Below are 18,812 nucleotides of genomic sequence, written 5' to 3'. Positions count from 1 at the left end.
TTCTCTCATCATCCCCAGCCTATTTAAACTTGCATTTTTCCATGGTTTTTATCTGCACACTTCACCAAATAACAATGTGAAGTAGTAAACAATATTAACATAATATAGCCATATCCTGCCCTAAGATGACTGTTCTCCTTTAACAGCTCAAGTAATATTCATTTAGGGGATACAGAGAGAACAGAACTGATTAACGTAATTAGCTTGGAACCACAAAATCCTTGGTATCCAAAAGAGGAGTCACAGGGATGCTTTGAACTGAACTCACAGAAATAAGGTTTCACTAAGCAGAAATGAAATCTTAACACTCCACTATCCACACTAAAGACAAACCCAAACCAGGCAAAGTCAGCTGTTGAATCAGCCAGGGATCCAGAGTCACTCTCTTGGCCTGTGCCTCTGGCAGGAGCCTCCAGCTCCAGGCATTCCCCCCTGGATCCCCCCAGCAGCTCAGGGCTCTGCCACTGCCAAGCAGCTCTGCAGTTCCAGCACTAAGGCAAAGGGCTGAAGATCTTGTCACCAGGTTTGGGAGCTGCAGAACACTGCAAGTCCAAATCCCAGCTCCAGTAAGGTCCATGCTGGGAATTCTTGCAAGAGGCTCCTCAAAGACACATCACTGGAATCTCGCTCTTACTTCCTTCCAAGGTTTGACTGAACTCGGGACCTCTACCCACAGTCCTCCCTGGTGCTGATCTGCAGCACCAGCCCAAAGTTGCTTTCCCATCTTTCCATCTGGACTATTCCACCTTCTGGTGAGAAAGGCTCTGAGTCCACAGAAACAAGATTTCTTTTTGAGAAACAAGGACTTGATGGAAAACAGAATTTTTTAAGTTGTATTTTAAGGGATGAATGGATTTTACATCTTTAAACCCCCCCACAATGGCTAACGCAGGGTTTCATGAATGTTTCAAGATAACTTAAAATAAATAATGATCTTAAATGCATAAATACCCATCACTTCAGATCATTAAATATGCAGATCTCTGGTTCTGACCATTAAGCTGTGTTGTAATTAGCTTCCTTGAGTAACAGTGGTAGCTTAAATAAATTGAAAAGTCTGAGACTTAACAAGCTTACAGTCACCTACCCGCTGCTGCTGTTTAAATCTTTATCATCACTTTGATATATTTGTTCAATACCATCACGAGGAAAGACTTTCTTGTATTAGCCACTCATCAGATTTACTCTTTTCCTACACTTGTATTTAAATCCCAAGTATGTTCCCTGCTGGCTCAAATCACTGTGTTTTCCTGCTTCTAGTTTGGCTTAAATTTAAGGAATGTAAAGCCTCCTCTATCCGCTGCAGCTTCAGCTGAGGGTGGAAGATGTTTAGTGCAATGATCAGCAGCCTTGATACACTGATCACCCCAGAACTCTTAAATTCCAGAGGATCAATTCAATTCTTCATAGTTACAAACTGGATAAAGCCTGGCAATCAATTTTTCATTGGGAAAAAAAAAAGAAAAAAAAAACAAAGTGGCAAAAATTGACCACGATAAGACTAAAAATCTTTACTGCAAAGCTTAACTGCCCCAAGAATTGTTATGTTCAAAATTTCTTGGTATGTTCTACTTTCGTGTACTTTTCTATTTCAAAACACAGCACTTGCTTAAAAACCCTCTTTACTTGCTGTATTCTTGCCCCAGGGAGAATCAGCCAGTGCACTGTGAAGAACATTGAGGCTCCTTACCCTGAAACATTTGCAGGAATAACTCTAATACATGCAAGCCTTTATTTAATTCAGAAGTCAGCTAAGTTCAATATTCCTGTATCACTGAGCTCAGTATAACACATTAAAAACCCTGGATCCTCAGTGCCTATGCAACATTGTTTCACATAATAAATATAATGTGGGGAAAGTTTCTTGCAGCACCCTCATCTTCAAGGTCTCACTGAGCTGATCATGAAGAAGGAGATGCTGAGCATTCAGTTTGTCATCTGTGATGCACTATTAAGAGTTTAAATCCACGAGGAAAACATATCTGCAACTATTCAGGAGATTCATTTTGAAGGAATTCTTTTTTTAAAAAATTTAAAACCAGTCATTTGTATAATTTTGAAACTTTCACGACTAAGGAATTTGTGAGTGAAACATCCACAAAACCTTTAGTGAGGCATAAAACTCAAAAGCAGAAGTGACATGGAATAAATTCACGCACAGGTAAGGTGTGAGAAGGGAAGAATTCACTTGAGGAGTATCTGGACACAAAAAGCTTTAGTAAAAATGGAGTTGCTTTGCTGTACAACATCAAACTCAGATGGCTGAGTAACAAATTGCAACCTTACAGTCTCCAGGTATATTGGGAAATAGTAAATCTCCCCAAGTAGGACCAGTTTTTAGGCTGTGTGGTTTGTCAGAAGTGAGTTGTAGGAGTCTATAGATTTGCTAGCCAAAAAATAAATGAGTATATTCACAGTGGGGAACCCAATTCCCCAGCAGTAAACACACTAAGGAGGTGTTTTATCAGCTCTGCCTCCCCCTCAGGGTCTGATCCACGGCACATAAAGCTGTCAGGGCAATACAAGCTATTATGGATGCAGAGCTTTGCAACACAATCACATCTTATTTATATATATATACATATATATACATACACAGCCTGTTCTGAGTATATGCACACTGATCTTTGCTCCAAAGTTAGCTGAAAAATGCTCCCCAACCACCTGATAGAAGGGAATATAAATAAGACAATTGTGCAGAGAACAGGATTGTTCCCTCTAAGGACAGGTTTTATGTCTGCACTATGGCACGAGTTGGGCTCACAGCAAGCTCTTTTCTAACGTCAACTAAAAAAACCTCATTAACCATTCTAAGTAGAAATAAACCATTATTTCAATGTCTCTTCCATCTTTTGGCCTAGGATTAAGTCATTCTACTCTTCATAGCACAAATCTAAAGCACAACTTGGTGTTAATTCAGACCCTTTAGTCCAAACAAGTTAATTTTCAGAGGAATCCTGATTCTGAATGATTGTTTTGATCTTCCAACTTCTCAAAAGAAATTGCAGGTAAAGGTGTAATTTTCAAAACCAACAGATTTCTGAAAATATTAAGGAGAAAATAAGAAAACTGGGTTTTTTTCCCCCAGATAAAATTCTATGGCTCACTCACTTCTTTCCATTTCACAATTTACTTACGTAACTCACAATTCTGATTGTGTCTGCCCCTCAAAATAATTGGAGCTCTGCTACTATAATCATCCACTTTGAATTTTCACTGAACAACCTCTGCACAGCAGGGGGGTGGTGACTACAGCAGATTAAAAAACAGCTTTCAGAAGTTTTGTTAAAATTCAAAAGCAAGCCAAAGCAATTAATTAACATATGGGATCAGCCAATGTGATATTCCACAATATAATTAGCAGGAAATATGCTGCAAAAAGAATTTAATGCTGGCAAAAAAACCCTGGACCACATGTGATTTTTGTGACTAGGTTTTAGTTGCAATTATTATTTGTGGATTCTGTGGATGTAGCTGCCAACATGCAGAGCACAGTGCCATGAACATGTAGCTCCTGTCCAGAAAGCCTCAAGAAATGCAGAAAAATAAGATAAAATAAAATCAAAAGTTTTACCAAATTCAATTAAATCTCAAAATGGCGACTTTGTAGTAAAGGACTTTGCTGCTAAGGAGAAGATGACTTCACTGTAAAGTTTTTATCGCCAATATGAAAAATGTTCAGGAAATTCACAGCAAAAAAAAAATATATGTGATTATACTGCTAAATGCTAAAATATGTGCTTTCCTGAGTCTTTAGTAGAAGAAATTTGCTCTATATGCAAACTCCAAGGGTTTCCCAGCTTGGAATCAGAAAACCTTTGAGAAAATCTATAATCTGCTTAATTGGGCACATCAGCATTTCTGACTCAATGACCACTGGGGTTTTAAGAGTGTCCTCCCAGAATCAATAGCAAGTGTTTTGTAAAAAGAAATTAAAAATTAGTCTAAGCTACCTCAGAACTCTCAAAAAGACAAATGAAGAAGAACGAGCCTCTATGCCTTGTTTCTAATTTACATTTGACATTGTCTGAAACAGGTGGGGTTTTTTCCCTTAAACACACAGAAGGAGCAGGGAGTTCCCCTGCAGGTCACTCACCGGGATCCACAGAGATCCAGGGTTTTTGCTTGCTGGCAGCTCCAGCTCCATTAAAATTCCTGTGCCGTGCAGAGTGTATTGCAACCCACATTAACCCAGCTGGGAGTGTCCAGCAAGATGCATTTGCTGAGTGCTGAAACTCAGAGCTTCGTGCACCTGCACCTGGTTCTTTTAGGAAACAACCTTTGGTGGGGTCAAACCCCATTTTGGTGGGTCCTTCCCTGCCACTTTTGAACTGTTGTCCCTGACATCTTCCAGCACCCTTAACCTGTGCCAGTGAAACACACTTTGGCCATTCCCCACATTCAGCTGCTTTAATCTGCTGTAAATGCTAAATTTGGTAGGAAATATATGTGCTAATAATGATTTTGCTGAATACTTATGTTTTAGAGCTTAAGCAGTAACTCAAAGCCGTCGTGTGTTGCTTTATGAATGTATAAATTAAACCATATTAACATATTCAATCTTTTTTTTTTTTTTTCAGTTCTGCTGCCTAATAGCTCTTTCCATACAAGGAAGTACTTTATGAATTCCTTGTACACAGTGGGTGATCTTTTACTCAAATCAAGTAGCAGCAGCTGTTAACAAAAAACACATTATTTGTCCTTAGTTGGCAGAATCTTCCTGCAGCTTATTTTTGTGTTTGCCATCAAATCTGCAGGGTTGCATTCACCTCATTTCCTTCTGTATCTGCAGAGGGTTGTTGAAGTGACAGCTCAGACTAACTCAGCTAAAAGAATAGATTTAAAATTCAAATTCCAATTCTAGTCCAGAGAATAAGCTAAAGAAATGGGAACCACTGTGACACTGTTTGAGGGGGGGAAAAAGTCCACACCATTCTGAATTATAGAAAATAACAACAGAGTATTTCTTCCCTCCACAGGAAGGACCTGCCTGAAAGGAGAGTGGTACAAGAGCCATACACTGGATCACCGTGATAACAAAAGGGGAGAAATAAAATTTAAAAGGACAAAAAACCACCACAACCAAAACCCCTTGCAAGTTATTCTTTAACAATCCAATTTAGATTAAGATGCACAGAACTGAATTAAAGAGGAGAACATCTTAAATACTTTCGTACACAAACTGAAACTTGCAGTCCAAATCACTGAAGGATTTGTTGGTAACTTATAGAGACGTAGATGTTAAAAAATGATTGCAATTCTGAGAGCACTTATTCCCCAATGGAAGTGCTTATTCCCCAATGGAATCCAAAATTAACAAACACTGGCACAGCAAGGCACACCTGAAGTCCTCCCACTCCCCTCCTGTGGCTGTAAATACCAGCCCAGGAGGGGGTTTCTCAGCTCTTGTTTGAATTGTAGGCGTTGCCTTCTCTTCAAACGGTCCAAGATGACCTCGAGTCTCGCACAAAATGAGGTGATTTTGGGTTCAAACGGCCTGCTTTGCTTTAGGAGGTTCTAAAGCAAGGCTGGCTGGGACAGTGACCAGGCCAAAACCAGGAGTGAGGCCCCTGCACCTTCCCCTGGTGAAATCCTACCACCAGGAACACGAGTGATGTGCAAATCCTGTAAGACCCTGGAAGGCTGTGACGCTCTTAGTGACCACCCAAGAGAGAAAGTCCCTGTGCTGGGTCTGGTGTAGATAATTATCATGAAACAGCTTTGAACAAACAGCCACTTTCACCACCAGGCTGGCAAAAAAATACTTGTTGGAGCACCAAGTGTGAGAAAAAGCGAACAACAAAAGCACCGAGGGAGTTCCTTGCAGCAACCAAAACATGCCCTAAAAGCAACATGTCTGACCACACGTTGTTGCAAAATAAAACACTGATTTAAGGAAGCAAATTGCCACACACATCTCGGTGCTTCTGGACGTGAGTTCAAATGCACGGACACAGAGAGAGAAGGATCTCAACACAACCATCGTAATTGGAGACAAATTCAGAGGCCAAAGTTCATTGTCCATCAAGGCAGCCGAGCTGTAAACTCAGCCAGAGTGGAGAGGACCAAGTGAATGTTACAGCAGGTCCAATGTGCTCTTCCACTGTCAGTGATGTTTAAATAAAACTGAGTTGACCTTGGTCTCACACTCAGCCCCATCCCTTCACAGCTGCATGGCAAGCAGGGATCCATTTCAGCTTATCAGGAATTCCATAAGCAATAAACAGTGCGTTTGCTGTGTTTTCAAAAAACAGGCTTTGTCATACAGAAATGCAATTAAAATATGCTTTTAAAACTAGTTCCCCGTGGAAGCAGGCAAAGAAAAAAAAAAGTAAAAAGAAGTATTTGCCAGGAAGACGGATCTAAAAAAAGCAATTTGAACCTCAATTACTAACCCAGGAAAACTTCCACTTCTCTCCTTAAATAAAGATAACATCCTCAGTGTACATTAGGGCAAAAGGAAAGAATGTTAAATAGAGCTGAAGTTTGTGGCTGGGTGTTTTTTTTACAGCAGTTCCTCAATATGATGATTAGCAATGAATATTTCAGAGCAAAATCAGTGCAGACAAGTGTATCACAGAGGGCAAAATCCACGGCACATCATATAAGACTCCAGTGGAGTTCTCCTGCTAAATCTTTATAATGCCACGGGAAAAATTCTACATAGTCAAAATGAGGCATATTCGTGTATTTAGGAGAAAAGAGAACGAAGAAAAACACGACTTTTCTGTAATATCTGAGATGTGAACATTTTTTAAAATAAAGATTTGTCCTTGGCGGCTGAAAGAGGCTGAACCTGGCACTCTTCTTCCCAAGGGAGGGAAGAGTTAAACCACTCTCCTGACAAGCAGGTCTGACCCTGTCTCACAGAGCTGGGAAGAAAAGAGGAGAGGAAAACGACAGCAAGTCCCTCCTGAATTACCACAACAAATAAAATGCAGCAAAATTTACATTTATAATTGAACTGTTAAGAATAAACATTTGGTTGCTCTTTTAGAACATCACATAACGGGTTTGGCAATATTTGCTGCACCGAGAAAATTTGGGATGGCGGTTGCATGTCACTGGGAACAACAAGTTTGCAACTCTCTCAGTAGCCCCGGTGCTCTGTCCTTAACCTCTGAGGGGCAAATTTAATGGCATTAAATAGAAATGGCCCTAAAATGAGACAGGGGAGATTCAGATTAGATATTAGAAAAAAAAAATGTCACTATTAGGGTGGTCAGGCACTGGAATAGGTTGTCCAGGGAAGTGGTGGAGTCACCATCGCTGGAGGTGCTTAGGAGGCATCTGGATGTGACACTGGGTGATGTGGTTTAGGGGTTACAGTGGTGGTGATGGGTTGGACTGGATGATCTTTAAGGTGTCTTCCACCCTTGATGATCCTGTGCTTCTATGATAAATAAATACAAGGATATATTAATGAAAAATACATCTTTAAATATGTGTTTCAATGACCTTCACTTAAAGCTTACATTCTAATTTGTTTACAACATTTTTCTACCAAAAATTTAAAAGTTACATAAAATTAAAATCCCTTTATTTTCAATGTTACTTTAATTATCACCAAATTACAGCTAACATGCTTCTTTCTTTAATTTCTATTACCCAAAATCTCAGCATAACTTCTTTTGTTGCCAAAAACCCTCAGAGCCCAGACCTTCAACCTCTTATCTGGAGAGAACTCACTCGTGGACCCACCCAAATCAGCAGGGTGAGCTGTGCAAGAGTTCAAGAAACAGAGTAAGCAGAGAGGGTAACTGGTTGCTCATCATGTTGTTCCCTATTAAAAAGTTCAGGGTTAAGGGGAAATAAAAAACAGCTAAAAAAAAAAAAAAAAAAAAAAAGACTCAACAGCTTCATTTAATAGAACATCTCACAATCCCTGATTGAGCTCTCCACTTCTTTGCTCCCCTAGCTCATTTCTGGAGCTGCAGAAATGCATCAGAGCTAATAAAAAAGCAGAACCTGTTTTTAAGGAGTGGAGTTGATGGAGAAGGGCAGGTAGATCTCTCTCAGCGAAAGAAAGAATTAATTCTGCTATTTGGAAAGCGCCTCTGGCAACGTGATAATCTCCATCATTAGCAAACTATTCTCAAAGCATGTTCAGTGCTTTAATAGACTCAGGGGATTAAGACTAAAGAGTCTGAGTCACATTCTCAGCTGCTGTGAATTGGTGCAGTTCCATCAGAATCAGCATTGAGCTCCTGGGAGAGCAGCACTACAATCCAACCTGAATTTTGAAGGGAGCCTCATGAATGGGACCACACCTGTATGTTCTACCACTGGTGCTCTTATTGTACAACTTTTTAATCTCTAGAAAACAAACAAACAAACTTCCCACCTCACTGTGCTGATCCCAGGATATTTATCACCATGAGAGCAGCTGCCACACTGCACATACATCCCCAGTTTCCATTTATTAAGCAGGTGGTAAAAGGAAAAAAAAAATGTTTAAACTGAATCACCCAAGTCAGACAAAAAACCTGACAATACCGGTTATTGCTGTAAGATAATTATTATTACAAATTAACACAGACCTTGATAGCAACAAGGCCTGAAAAGAACTCATATGGTGAGAGCTGGAGAAATAAAAAAAACTTCTTAGTTTTCTGAATGATGTCATGGCTGCTTATGAACTTCCACAACTCATGACCAAAAGTCACCAGGAAAAATTCCACTGTTGGCATTAATCAGTGAACAAAAGAAAGGAAAAAGTTCCTGAAAAGCTGCAGTCAATAAATTGCAGTTTCTTCTGCTATTTCTACTTTGTATCTATCGAGATCTGGACATTTAAAATGCTTTCCACAATAGATTAGTCAGCATATTTTAGTTAGAATCCGTGTTTTCCAACGAGGAGTAATAAAATGTGGCCTTCAGCTGTACCTGCCCCAAATTCCAAAAAGCAATGTTATTTTCATCTGACTCAGAAAACACAACTGTGGCCTTGAAAAGTTGTTTTTTTTTTTTTTTAAATAAAGGAAGAAGCCTCCCTCACATCTGGGTGATGCACAGAGACAAACACAAAAGAATCATTGAGAACGGACACACAAGGACACTTGGAAGAGACCAGACAATATAAATCCTCATTGTCCAGGAAGATGCCTCGGAGATTCTGGGATGTGCTGGAATTTCAGCTTTCTGTGCCATTCCAAGCAGACACAGAGGTTGTTTGGCTTATCCTGCTCCCTGACTCTTCCCTGGAAGGCCCCAGAGAGGATCTTCAGACTGGTCTTGACCTTCAGAGTTGCAAAATTCTATTTTCTGCTTCTGCTCTACTTTAGGACCTCGTACAAAGTTTAGGTTGTTTTGCAAACCCCAATCAGCCAATGTTCATTCAGCCTTATTATTATCCGGGGCAGGGAGCAAAAGGGAAGGAATAAAGTTTTATTTTGTCCTCGTAGCTAAGTGGGGAGTTTCACAAAAAAATAAATACAAGGACATATTCACGAAAAATAAATCTTTCAAGTGTGTGTTTCAGTGACCTTCAGTTAAAGTTTAAACTCTTATTTGTTTACAAAATACTGACTGTCACTTGGATTTCTTGCTTTTGCTGCTTTAAGACCTTTAATAATTTTTAGACTATACAAATTAATATGGGCATTATTTAAATTGTCAGCTTAAAGCAATAAACACCTTTTAAAGTGTTCCTGGTTGTAGGAGGGAACTTGCCCCCGCCCAAGGAATAGTACATTTATTTCAGCAGCTTTTTTTAACCATTCCAAGCCAGTAATTAATCAACTAAAGAATTCAAGGAGAGGGAAGGGTCAAATCCTACATTACTGGAATGCCTGCTATGAGCTTCAAGACACTCAGAAATTCCTTTAGCTTTCTTTCCCTGAAGTTATTCCCTTATCAATGACTGCTGCTGGAAAAAACTGCAAATACAAGTATCTACAAGGCAAACTGTGCAGAAAAGAACAGTACACAGTTAAAACTCTAAGATTTACTTTAAAATTTAACCAGGTTCTGAGATAGGACAGAAAGGAACTGCCTTTTTTGGGGGGTGCAGGGTGTTTGGAGTTTGGTTGTTGGGCACAGGGTTTTGTTTTTTGTTTTCCAGTAGTTTGGTGGTTGGGGTTTGTGACTGCAACGTTCTGGTGTTTTTGTGTGTGTGTTCTGAGTATACAATAAGAACTCATGATTAAATCTGGAGAAAAAATAAAATAATGGAAAAAAAAGGGTAGCTTGATACAATGTTGACCAGAAAGACCCAACATATCCAAGAATGGGAAAACAAACACTCAAAAAAACAAACAAAAAAGGGGAGGAAAAAAAAGGAAAAAAAAATCAACTAACAAATCCCTTAATTTTTTATGAATACCAAACACATTTTGCCTTTTTCATTTCTGAAACCAGTTAAAACAGTTTTTGTTATGACTATCTGTGAAGAGATCTCAGGCATTCCTCCCATTCCTAAAATACTTGATTGCAAGAGTCATCTGTTTCAAACTCAGGCTTATCTGAGCCCTACAGAGTCCCCTGAGATGTCCTGCTGGACCTCCAGCTACTACAGGTAGAGCACAAACCCTCCATCTCCTGCCCTTTCCACAAAAGAATATCCAATCTTATCCAAGCCCTGCAGACTGCACACACACGGACACTGGTGCTGGACTTCCCAGAGGGGAAAAAAAAAACCAAAGAAATGTTCCTTTTAGAATTGAATGGCACTTTTCACATCACCCCTACTTGTTCAGCATTGCTGCACCATCACGGGACATCAGGAGTGCAGCAGGATTTTTACTGGAGATAAACTGTATTAAACAAGGCAGAGGAGAGACAGGTGTTTCCTTCAGGCGTCTGGTGAAGTTTCATGGTTTGGAGTGTGTGTGTCCCCCCTGTATCCCATCAGCAATCACAAGCTGTGTTCTTTGGCAATAAATTATCTTAAAAAATCCCCAAGCTGAGACTGGTTTGCCACAAACCACGTGGCTTAAATAAACCATGCCCCACCACAGCCTGGCAACAACAGCAATTGGAAAGGCCAAACTTTCTACATTTTAGCCAATAATGTGATTTTCACTCTTCCTGGTTCCTGCACACCTCTCATGTACAATTTATGTTTTTACTAGAGTAGCTGTTGCAATTTAGTCAGTCCCACAGACCAAACTCCCCAAAGATGCATTTTGTTTTGCACAATCTGGTCCTAAACATCTCAAGGGACAGAATCCTTCAGCTCCCCATGGGTTATTTCACAGCTCAGCTATGCTGGAAACCTTCTCACATCCCACTTCCCTCTAAAACTTCCCTTTATTCATTTCAAACAAGTCTCACTATTATAATGCTTTAGAACTTCTCACTGAACTTCCTTTCTTGTTCCCTAAATTCATTAGGTATTAACTCAGCTATTTTTTTTTAATTTTGTTTTAAACAGCTATCTTAATAACCTGCCCACGCCAATTTCCTTTCAATATCCAAAGTTAACCAGAACATCCACATTCATTTGCAGAACTCCAAAATAAAATAGTGCAGCAAATAAATTAAATTGTGTTCCTAGGGTAGCAGCTACTGAAAATTTAAGACAGTGCTGGGTAAAGATGGTCCCAACTATTGTAAATAATAAATATATAACACTTAGAACTGACCAGAGGTATAGGGTACATCAGTTGTGGGTCTTAAAACAAGGTTAAAGTGAGATATTTCTTTTGAAAGGAAAGGTCAGATCACTGTCCAATCACCACCCAATTTCTCCAGTTAAATAAAAAGGCTCCTGCCCTCTGCCTCTGTTCTCTTCAGAAAACCTGAGCCCACTTTTACTGGTAAGGCAGGAAGACAACTGAAGCGTCTTCAGGTTCCTCAGGTCTACAAATTCCCAGTTTGACACACAAACAAGGGCACTGGGACACCAGAAGAAGTGCAGCCCAAGACCAAAACTGTTCTTTGGATGTCTCTAGTCTTTATGCTCTCCCATCTTTAAACAGATGGCATGTTACACAGGCAGCCTGAGTGCTTCATTCCCCCCAAATTATCTTTTCTGCCTTCTCAGCAATCAATAGAACCTTGGAAGGCCCTTCACAGAGCGCAGGGAAGCTGCAAACAGGACACAGCCAAGGAAAAAGAAAACTACTGATGATAATAAAGTCCTATTGTGACTGAGAAAACAAGCCCTGATTTCCCATCCTGTTCCTCGCACCCAGCAGCCTTCTGACACAAAAGGCATGTTTTCAGCTACTGAGCATTTTAAGATGTCAGTGCAAACACGATTGCAAATCACTGCTGACTCTGAGTGGAGCACAGTAGGTTTGGTGCTGTCCCCAGATTTTCAGGTTTCAATGCGCATCATCACTTTAAACACCTGTCAGACCACAGGGAATTATGGATCTCAGGGATGATTGTTACTTGAGGCTTTGGGTACATCCTGCTTGATTTCAGAGTCTCTCAGAGCAGGAGCTTCTTTCAGACACAGCAGGTTGCACAGGCAGCATACATGAACCCACAGTTCAAATCCACAATGCAATATAAACTCTCTTCATGGCAAGACAGTTGATATGGTTATCCCGATTCCATTTCTTCTGTCAGGAGAGGTTTTATTTCCCAGGAAAAACGAAAACATCATTTGCAGTGAATTTGTCTTATAGAGTCATAAAGAAGCCTCTCATAAACCTGAGCACTCTCAGGTGAAATCTGCCTTGTAACAAGACGTGGATGAGCTACAAATCAGGCACAGTCAGTGAAGAGATGATCTGCATGCACTGTTACCCTGTGCAGTCTTCACATACTATAAAGCTTTCAGTTCTCATCTCTTGAAGTTGACTACATAGACAATTAATTCTGCATTGTGAGTAAAGATGTTCCCAGGGAGGAGGTCAGGGATAATGTCCATCTCCCCTGGCACAGCCCAGGAATGACTGCAGTGGGATCTGGGAGTGCCCACAGCAGCTCTGAGTTCCAGGGGCAGAGCTCAGAGCTTGGGGCACTGCTGATGTGCCAAACAGCACCTCAATAACTGCAGCCCAAACACGCCACGGCGTGGGAGCTGGGGGACCACAAGATTCCTGAAAACTGCCGGCAGCAGCACCTGGAGAGGACTGGAGTAACAATCTTCCACGCCTAACACCCAAAAATACAAGTACCAGGAAAAGTTCTGGAGTTCATAAGGATACCAAAGGGGGTGGTGACTTGGGAAGCAGCTCCCGTGACCTCTGCACAGGGAATGACTGTGACATCCATTCTCCATCAAAACCCCTTCAACTGCAGCTCCAGCAGCAGGCACGTGGTGCTGCACAGCTGGAGTTCACCCCCACAAAGACCTCTTTGTGCAAAACACAACTGTTTGGATGCCATGCCCCAAATTAACTCGCTCCAGGGAGGCAAAAGCAGTCTGCAGGTGAAGATGACTTTTTAACTGACAGCTTATAAAAACAATGACATGGCAAAAGGGAAGGAAGACATGAGGAAAAAAATCCCCCCAAAAACCAAAACATACACACATCCCTCCCCAACACTATAAATTACATAGTTATTAATAAGTTTTCTTCTTATCACTGATTTTTCTGGATTTTAATTGAATTTCATGTGTTCAAACATAAATGCCAAACAGCAAGAACAGCAGGGTCCTGATATTATCAAAAGTAGCAACTCTGCTCGTGTTCAGTTTCTACAAACTGAATATTTACATCTGTCAAGCACAAAAATCCTAATACAATTTAATACTCTAATCCTTTATTTGCCAAAAGACGGAGATTATGTTACAAAGGAGGTACCTGTAGGGGAACTGGATCTGGATTCTGGCATTTTCTGACTTGACTTTAAGATTCAACATCAGGTCCCAAATCAGCAGAGATTTCAGCAGGGTTAATAAATACATGGAGTCAAATGGTATTTATTTTTGAGGGACTGGGATACACATTTGCCCATATATGACCACTAAGTAACTTTAATGTGCTGGGAGCTTTTTAAAAATCAGCACTTGAACAAAATTTTTATAAATCCTTCCAAGAACTTCCAGGTTGTTTATATCCAACTAAGCTATTCACAACGGCAATTCAGCTTGAAACATCTCTTTTGTAGACTGTCAACATTCATTCCCCTCCTCCCCAAAAAATTTAGAACATTTCCCTCCCTATGCAGGATCAAGTTACAGAAATAAATAAACAGATAGAAACTGAACTGAAAAGCAGAGTGAAAGGTGACCCAACAGCAACACTTACACAGCAGTTTCCAGAAGATCTATCAAAAAGCACAATATTACTTTCACCAAATAGGTAATACAATAAAAAGCATGAACAGTAATAGTAGCAAAGTCTTAATCTTATTTCCTTTGCAAAGTTGCTACTTACTGCAGAAACCCAAATCTGTCTGTGACTTTGTACAGACGGTAGTCGGCATCTTCCCAAGGCTCAATCTGTGCACCTTCACGGCCCTGAAGGAGAAAACAAAAGGCCAAATGATGTTTAACGACACAATAAACGAAGACACGTAAGACAGGACTCAGCCACTCAAAGCATAACCTTTGGGACGTGCTGGCAGCAGGTCAGAGAAGGGGGAAGAGAACACTAGTCCTAAACTGGCCAGCCGAGAGAAAGGAGAGCAGCGCACACCTCTCCCAGCCCCTGTGAACAGGATTTTCATCACAGGAAATCTCTTTGGATCACAGAATACATTTCAACCACTGATTTCAACCACAGACCTGTTAACTCCACAACAGTCCATCAAGGTCCCCTCAAAGTGCCTTCTACTCATTTCATTTCCAAAGCCCATCTTTCCTGAACAATCAATCACCTGCCAAGCAGGAACTGTGCCCTCCACGCAGAGAGGAGCCCACACTGGAGCAGGTTTGCTGGCAGTGCTTGTGACCCTGCAGGGGACCCACACTGGAACAGCCTCTGTTGTTCCTGGAAAACTGCACCCTGTGGAAGCAACCCACGCTGGAGCAGCTCATGGAGAACTGCAGCCCATGGGAAGCTGATGGAGAAGGGCAGCCCGTGGGAGAGATCCCACGCCAGAGAAAGGGAAGAGTGGGAGGAGTCCAATGAGAAAGGAGCCACAGAAAGAACATGTGATTAACTGACCAGGGCCCCCATTCCCCATCCTCCTGCACCGCTGGGGTGGAGGAGGCAGAGGAAATTGGGATTGAAGTTAAGCCCAGGAAGAAGGGATGGGAGGGGAAAAAATGTTTTAAGTCTTAATTTTTATTCTCTTATTATCCTGCTCTGATTTGACTGGTAATAAATTAAACCCATTTCCTCGAGCCAGGTCTGCTGGTGAGGGATCTCTCCCTGCCCTCATCTCAATCCAGAAACCTTTCCTTTTATTTTCCCTCCCCTGCCCACGTGAGGAGCAGCGACAGAGCAGCTTGGTGGGCACTGTGTCAGCCAGGGTCAACCTGCCACACGTGAGCTCATCTTTCCTTATTCAAACAGCCACAGCCACTCACCTGCACTCTGTGCAAACCACCGGGGAGTCTGGCATGGAAAGCATTTCATGAACTCCACAAACAGGTTTTTTGCTTGCTCTATTGCTCAGCACCCCAACAACACTCACAAAGTCATCAAGTGTTACAAAAACACCTGAGCACAGTGCAGGCATTCTCTAGGCGCACTCTGTGCCAGGCTTTCACCTGACAAGTGGTTCAAGAAATAACAGGATATGACCAGGGCATTTCTTCAACTCCCCACAAGAACCTGACAAACCATGCAGCTCACTCATCTTTTACTTTGCCTGTAACGATTTAAATGTTTCTATCATCAGAACCAAAAATTAAAGAAATAAAAAGTAAGAGTCCTTCTGATCTCAGATATACTAAGCAGCCCCAAACAGCTCACTTTGGTTAATTCTAATACAACACGCTCCCTTAAATAGCCCCAAAGCAAACTTGCCATGCACCTGAAAAATTAGCTGATTGAGTCATTATCCAGAACATCCCTCGTGGAGGGAGAATTTAATTCACCCAGAGGCCAGTGTATCATGAAACCATCAGATTAGCACTAGAGTATTTTAAGTAACAGCTGGCTGGAACAATGATTCATTTTTTGAAACAGACATATAACTAAGATTAATTATAAAATGTCTTTAATATTATTAACAAGTTCACTTACTCTGTCATACTTGGCAACTATCTCTGCTCGTTCTTGGGCAAGTTTGACAGCAGCATCCTGCTCAGCATCTGCACCTGTAGAGAATTAAAATAACACTGTTCAGATTTTCTCCCTTGTGAACAAAGAACTGCAGCTAAATGCTTGGAAAAATCAACTTCAGGGACACTACTTGGATGGAGGAACGCCAAAGCCATTGGATCAAAGCAAAATACAACCTCGGTGCACGTCCTGAATGTTGTTCAGAGTAAAATACAGTTATTGGGTGGCATCTTAATTGCCAAGTCTGGAGTGATCCTGATTTTCCACCAATAAACACAGTAAAATAATGGTTCTTCACAACCCACTAACTGAAAGACCGAAGAAAATAGTAACAGCTGCTGATTGCCAATTCCACAAACACTGTCACAGCCAAAGAAAGCCACAATGAGCACCCACTGGCTTAGAACAAAAGTGGGAGCCATTCACATCATTTGTAGAGAGGTACTGGAATGCTGCAGAAACACTGCATGGCTTCATCTGAGAAACTGCCTAAGACTGACTTCTGAGACATCAGGGAAGGATGTTGTCATTTTGTCAGAACTGCAGCTTGGGCGACCCAGAGCTGGAAGAAGGATAAGGATATGACAACAGGAAGGTTGACAGGCAAGAACAAAACAAGGTGTGGGGAAGCACTGGACACCAGGACACTGCAGATGCAGCATTTACTACGTCAGTGGAGTAGAAGTTTTGCTAAGCCCTGTTCCCTTGGCAGAAACCACCTCCAGAACACGGACAGGAACACAGAGAGAGCACCAAAAGAAGGAAGAGTTGCTGCTTTGAATATCCAGCAACAGGACACGCTTTGATACCCCAAACGTGATTATGTCAAACCAAGGAGGCAAATCAGCTTTAATTAACAAGTTTGTTAAAGATTCAAGAGCTTTGATTATTAAAAAGCAACGAACTTCCAATAAAGCAAAGCTTTAAAAAGGTTTGAAATATTTTTTCAAGCACACCCTGTTACAAAAATAACTCCAAGCATGTGGTTTTTTTCTTCCCCTATCTAATTCATGGCATAATGAACTTCAGGGACTGTACATACCAACCATCTGGGCCATCAAATAGAAAACCAGGCTGGATATTACAGTTTTCTATCACATGACATGAACACAACTATTTGTTCAAACCTCGTGTTTCTTTAATAAACTTTACCTACATATTTCTCGACATTTAGACAAGAAGCTGTGCCAAGGTGCCTCCTAAGCCATCTGCTGCAGATTTAGCACGGTCTCTGCTTGTTTTCACTTGAGGTTTCTCTGGGGGAACGCAGAGAGAACCTCAGTGTGACCCAGCACAGACACAAACCCCAACGTTCAGGCAAGAGCAGTGCCTGTCCTAAGCTCCCCCTGAGGGAAAGCCTGGCTGCTTCTCTGAAGATTTCCTTTACGATCCCCAGGAGTTACACTTAATAACCCCCCGTTCTGGTCCCCTTCTGCTCATCACCACCATTTGCCAATCCTACTACTCCCATTTATCAGTGAGGGTGTCAATGCTCTGTCATTTTTTTCCCAGTGTGCACCAGCACACACGTATTTACACAATTATTTGAGGGAGAAAAAAAAATTAATAATTCCATCTGTTGTATCTGGAAGCTTTACATCTCTGAGCCACTGAACTGATAAATAATTTCTGAGTAGAACCATTTCATATTGCTCAGACTTTGGTGTGCCCAAACAGTGCTTACAGCAAGTCTTTACAGAAGACCAATTACGGGTTTTTAAAAAGTAAACTTGAAACTTGCTTAGAAACTTCCTTCAGAGAATTCAAGTGCTGATCACTTCTCCAATAGAGGGATGGGGAGGAAAAGCTTCCCTGTTTCAAGTACACCTGCCACTGAGCTTCCAGACATGGGGGAAATCCTATCACTGATTTCTATGTACAATAGAGATTAGATTATATTTGAGATGGCTGAATAATAAATAGACAATATTTAATATATAGGAGTTGGTGCATTCAAAGGATTATGTAGCTGATACCTTTAACAGAATTTAAAAACAGGTTATAACTTTATCTTAAAGTGTACCCAAAGGGACATGCACAGCTCTTCAACACCACAGATGGAATAAGTGGCATAATCTGAAACAAATCTAAACCTTTGCTGAAAAGAATGCAAAATGTTATTTGCACCAGAAACCAAGTCCCAGTTTATGCTGAAAACATGGCCATGCCTCACCTTACCTTCCTTCCCTTCTGCAAAATGAAGGTGTGAATCAAAGTTTGGCATGTCCTGTGTCTCATGACAATTCCATTACATTTAGTGTGGAAATTATCATATTCACTGCCTTTAAAGTAATTGTCTTTGCTTTCTGCCAGAATCATCTTAACCTTCCAGCTGCACTGAGCTACTTCAATGTTTTGTAAATTCATCCATACTGAAAACCCAAGAAACAGCTTGAGATGGGCATGAGAGGTTATATTTTGGGAGATAAGCATTAAACATGATTTTTCTCTTAAGGGGAAATATCTAAATATCTCCAAATTAGAAATTACACAATGAGGCCTGATAAAGTAAAAGCTAGATATGGGAACAAGGAAAATTCTTGGTGAAACACCTTCCTAGGCCCAAAAATACATCACTACAAAATTGAAGACAAATAACTGGTATTCTGAAATCTTACCAGTTTTATTCAGTAACTTATCTTAGTGAAAACACCTAAAGATGTGACAAGTATGATTAAATTTTCTAATTAAAAGTTGGCATGACAGATGATGAACACCACGTTACACAGGGAATGA

At 40.9% G+C, this 18,812-nt stretch overlaps 1 protein-coding gene across 5 annotated transcripts in view; it reads right to left on the bottom strand.

Moving 5' to 3' along the window:
• Nucleotides 1-18,812, bottom strand: part of USP6NL (USP6 N-terminal like) — a 112,693-nt gene that overhangs the window by 43,097 nt on the left and 50,784 nt on the right. For all 5 annotated transcript variants that reach the window (XM_027897553.1, XM_027897555.1, XM_027897554.1 and 2 more), the window contains 2 exons: nt 16,038-16,111; nt 14,280-14,362 (listed from right to left, as the gene is read on the bottom strand). In XM_027897553.1, the coding sequence (XP_027753354.1) occupies nt 14,280-14,362; nt 16,038-16,111 (157 nt within the window). The remainder of the gene's footprint in view (nt 1-14,279; nt 14,363-16,037; nt 16,112-18,812) is intronic.

The sequence above is a fragment of the Empidonax traillii genome, unplaced genomic scaffold (assembly GCF_003031625.1).
Source record: "Empidonax traillii isolate 1590-97213 ecotype Southwest subspecies unplaced genomic scaffold, ASM303162v1 scaffold549:size456157, whole genome shotgun sequence".
Taxonomy (NCBI): Eukaryota; Metazoa; Chordata; class Aves; order Passeriformes; family Tyrannidae; genus Empidonax; species Empidonax traillii.
The sequence above is the reverse complement of the archived record's forward strand: the minus strand, read 5'-3'. Positions and strand labels throughout refer to the sequence as shown.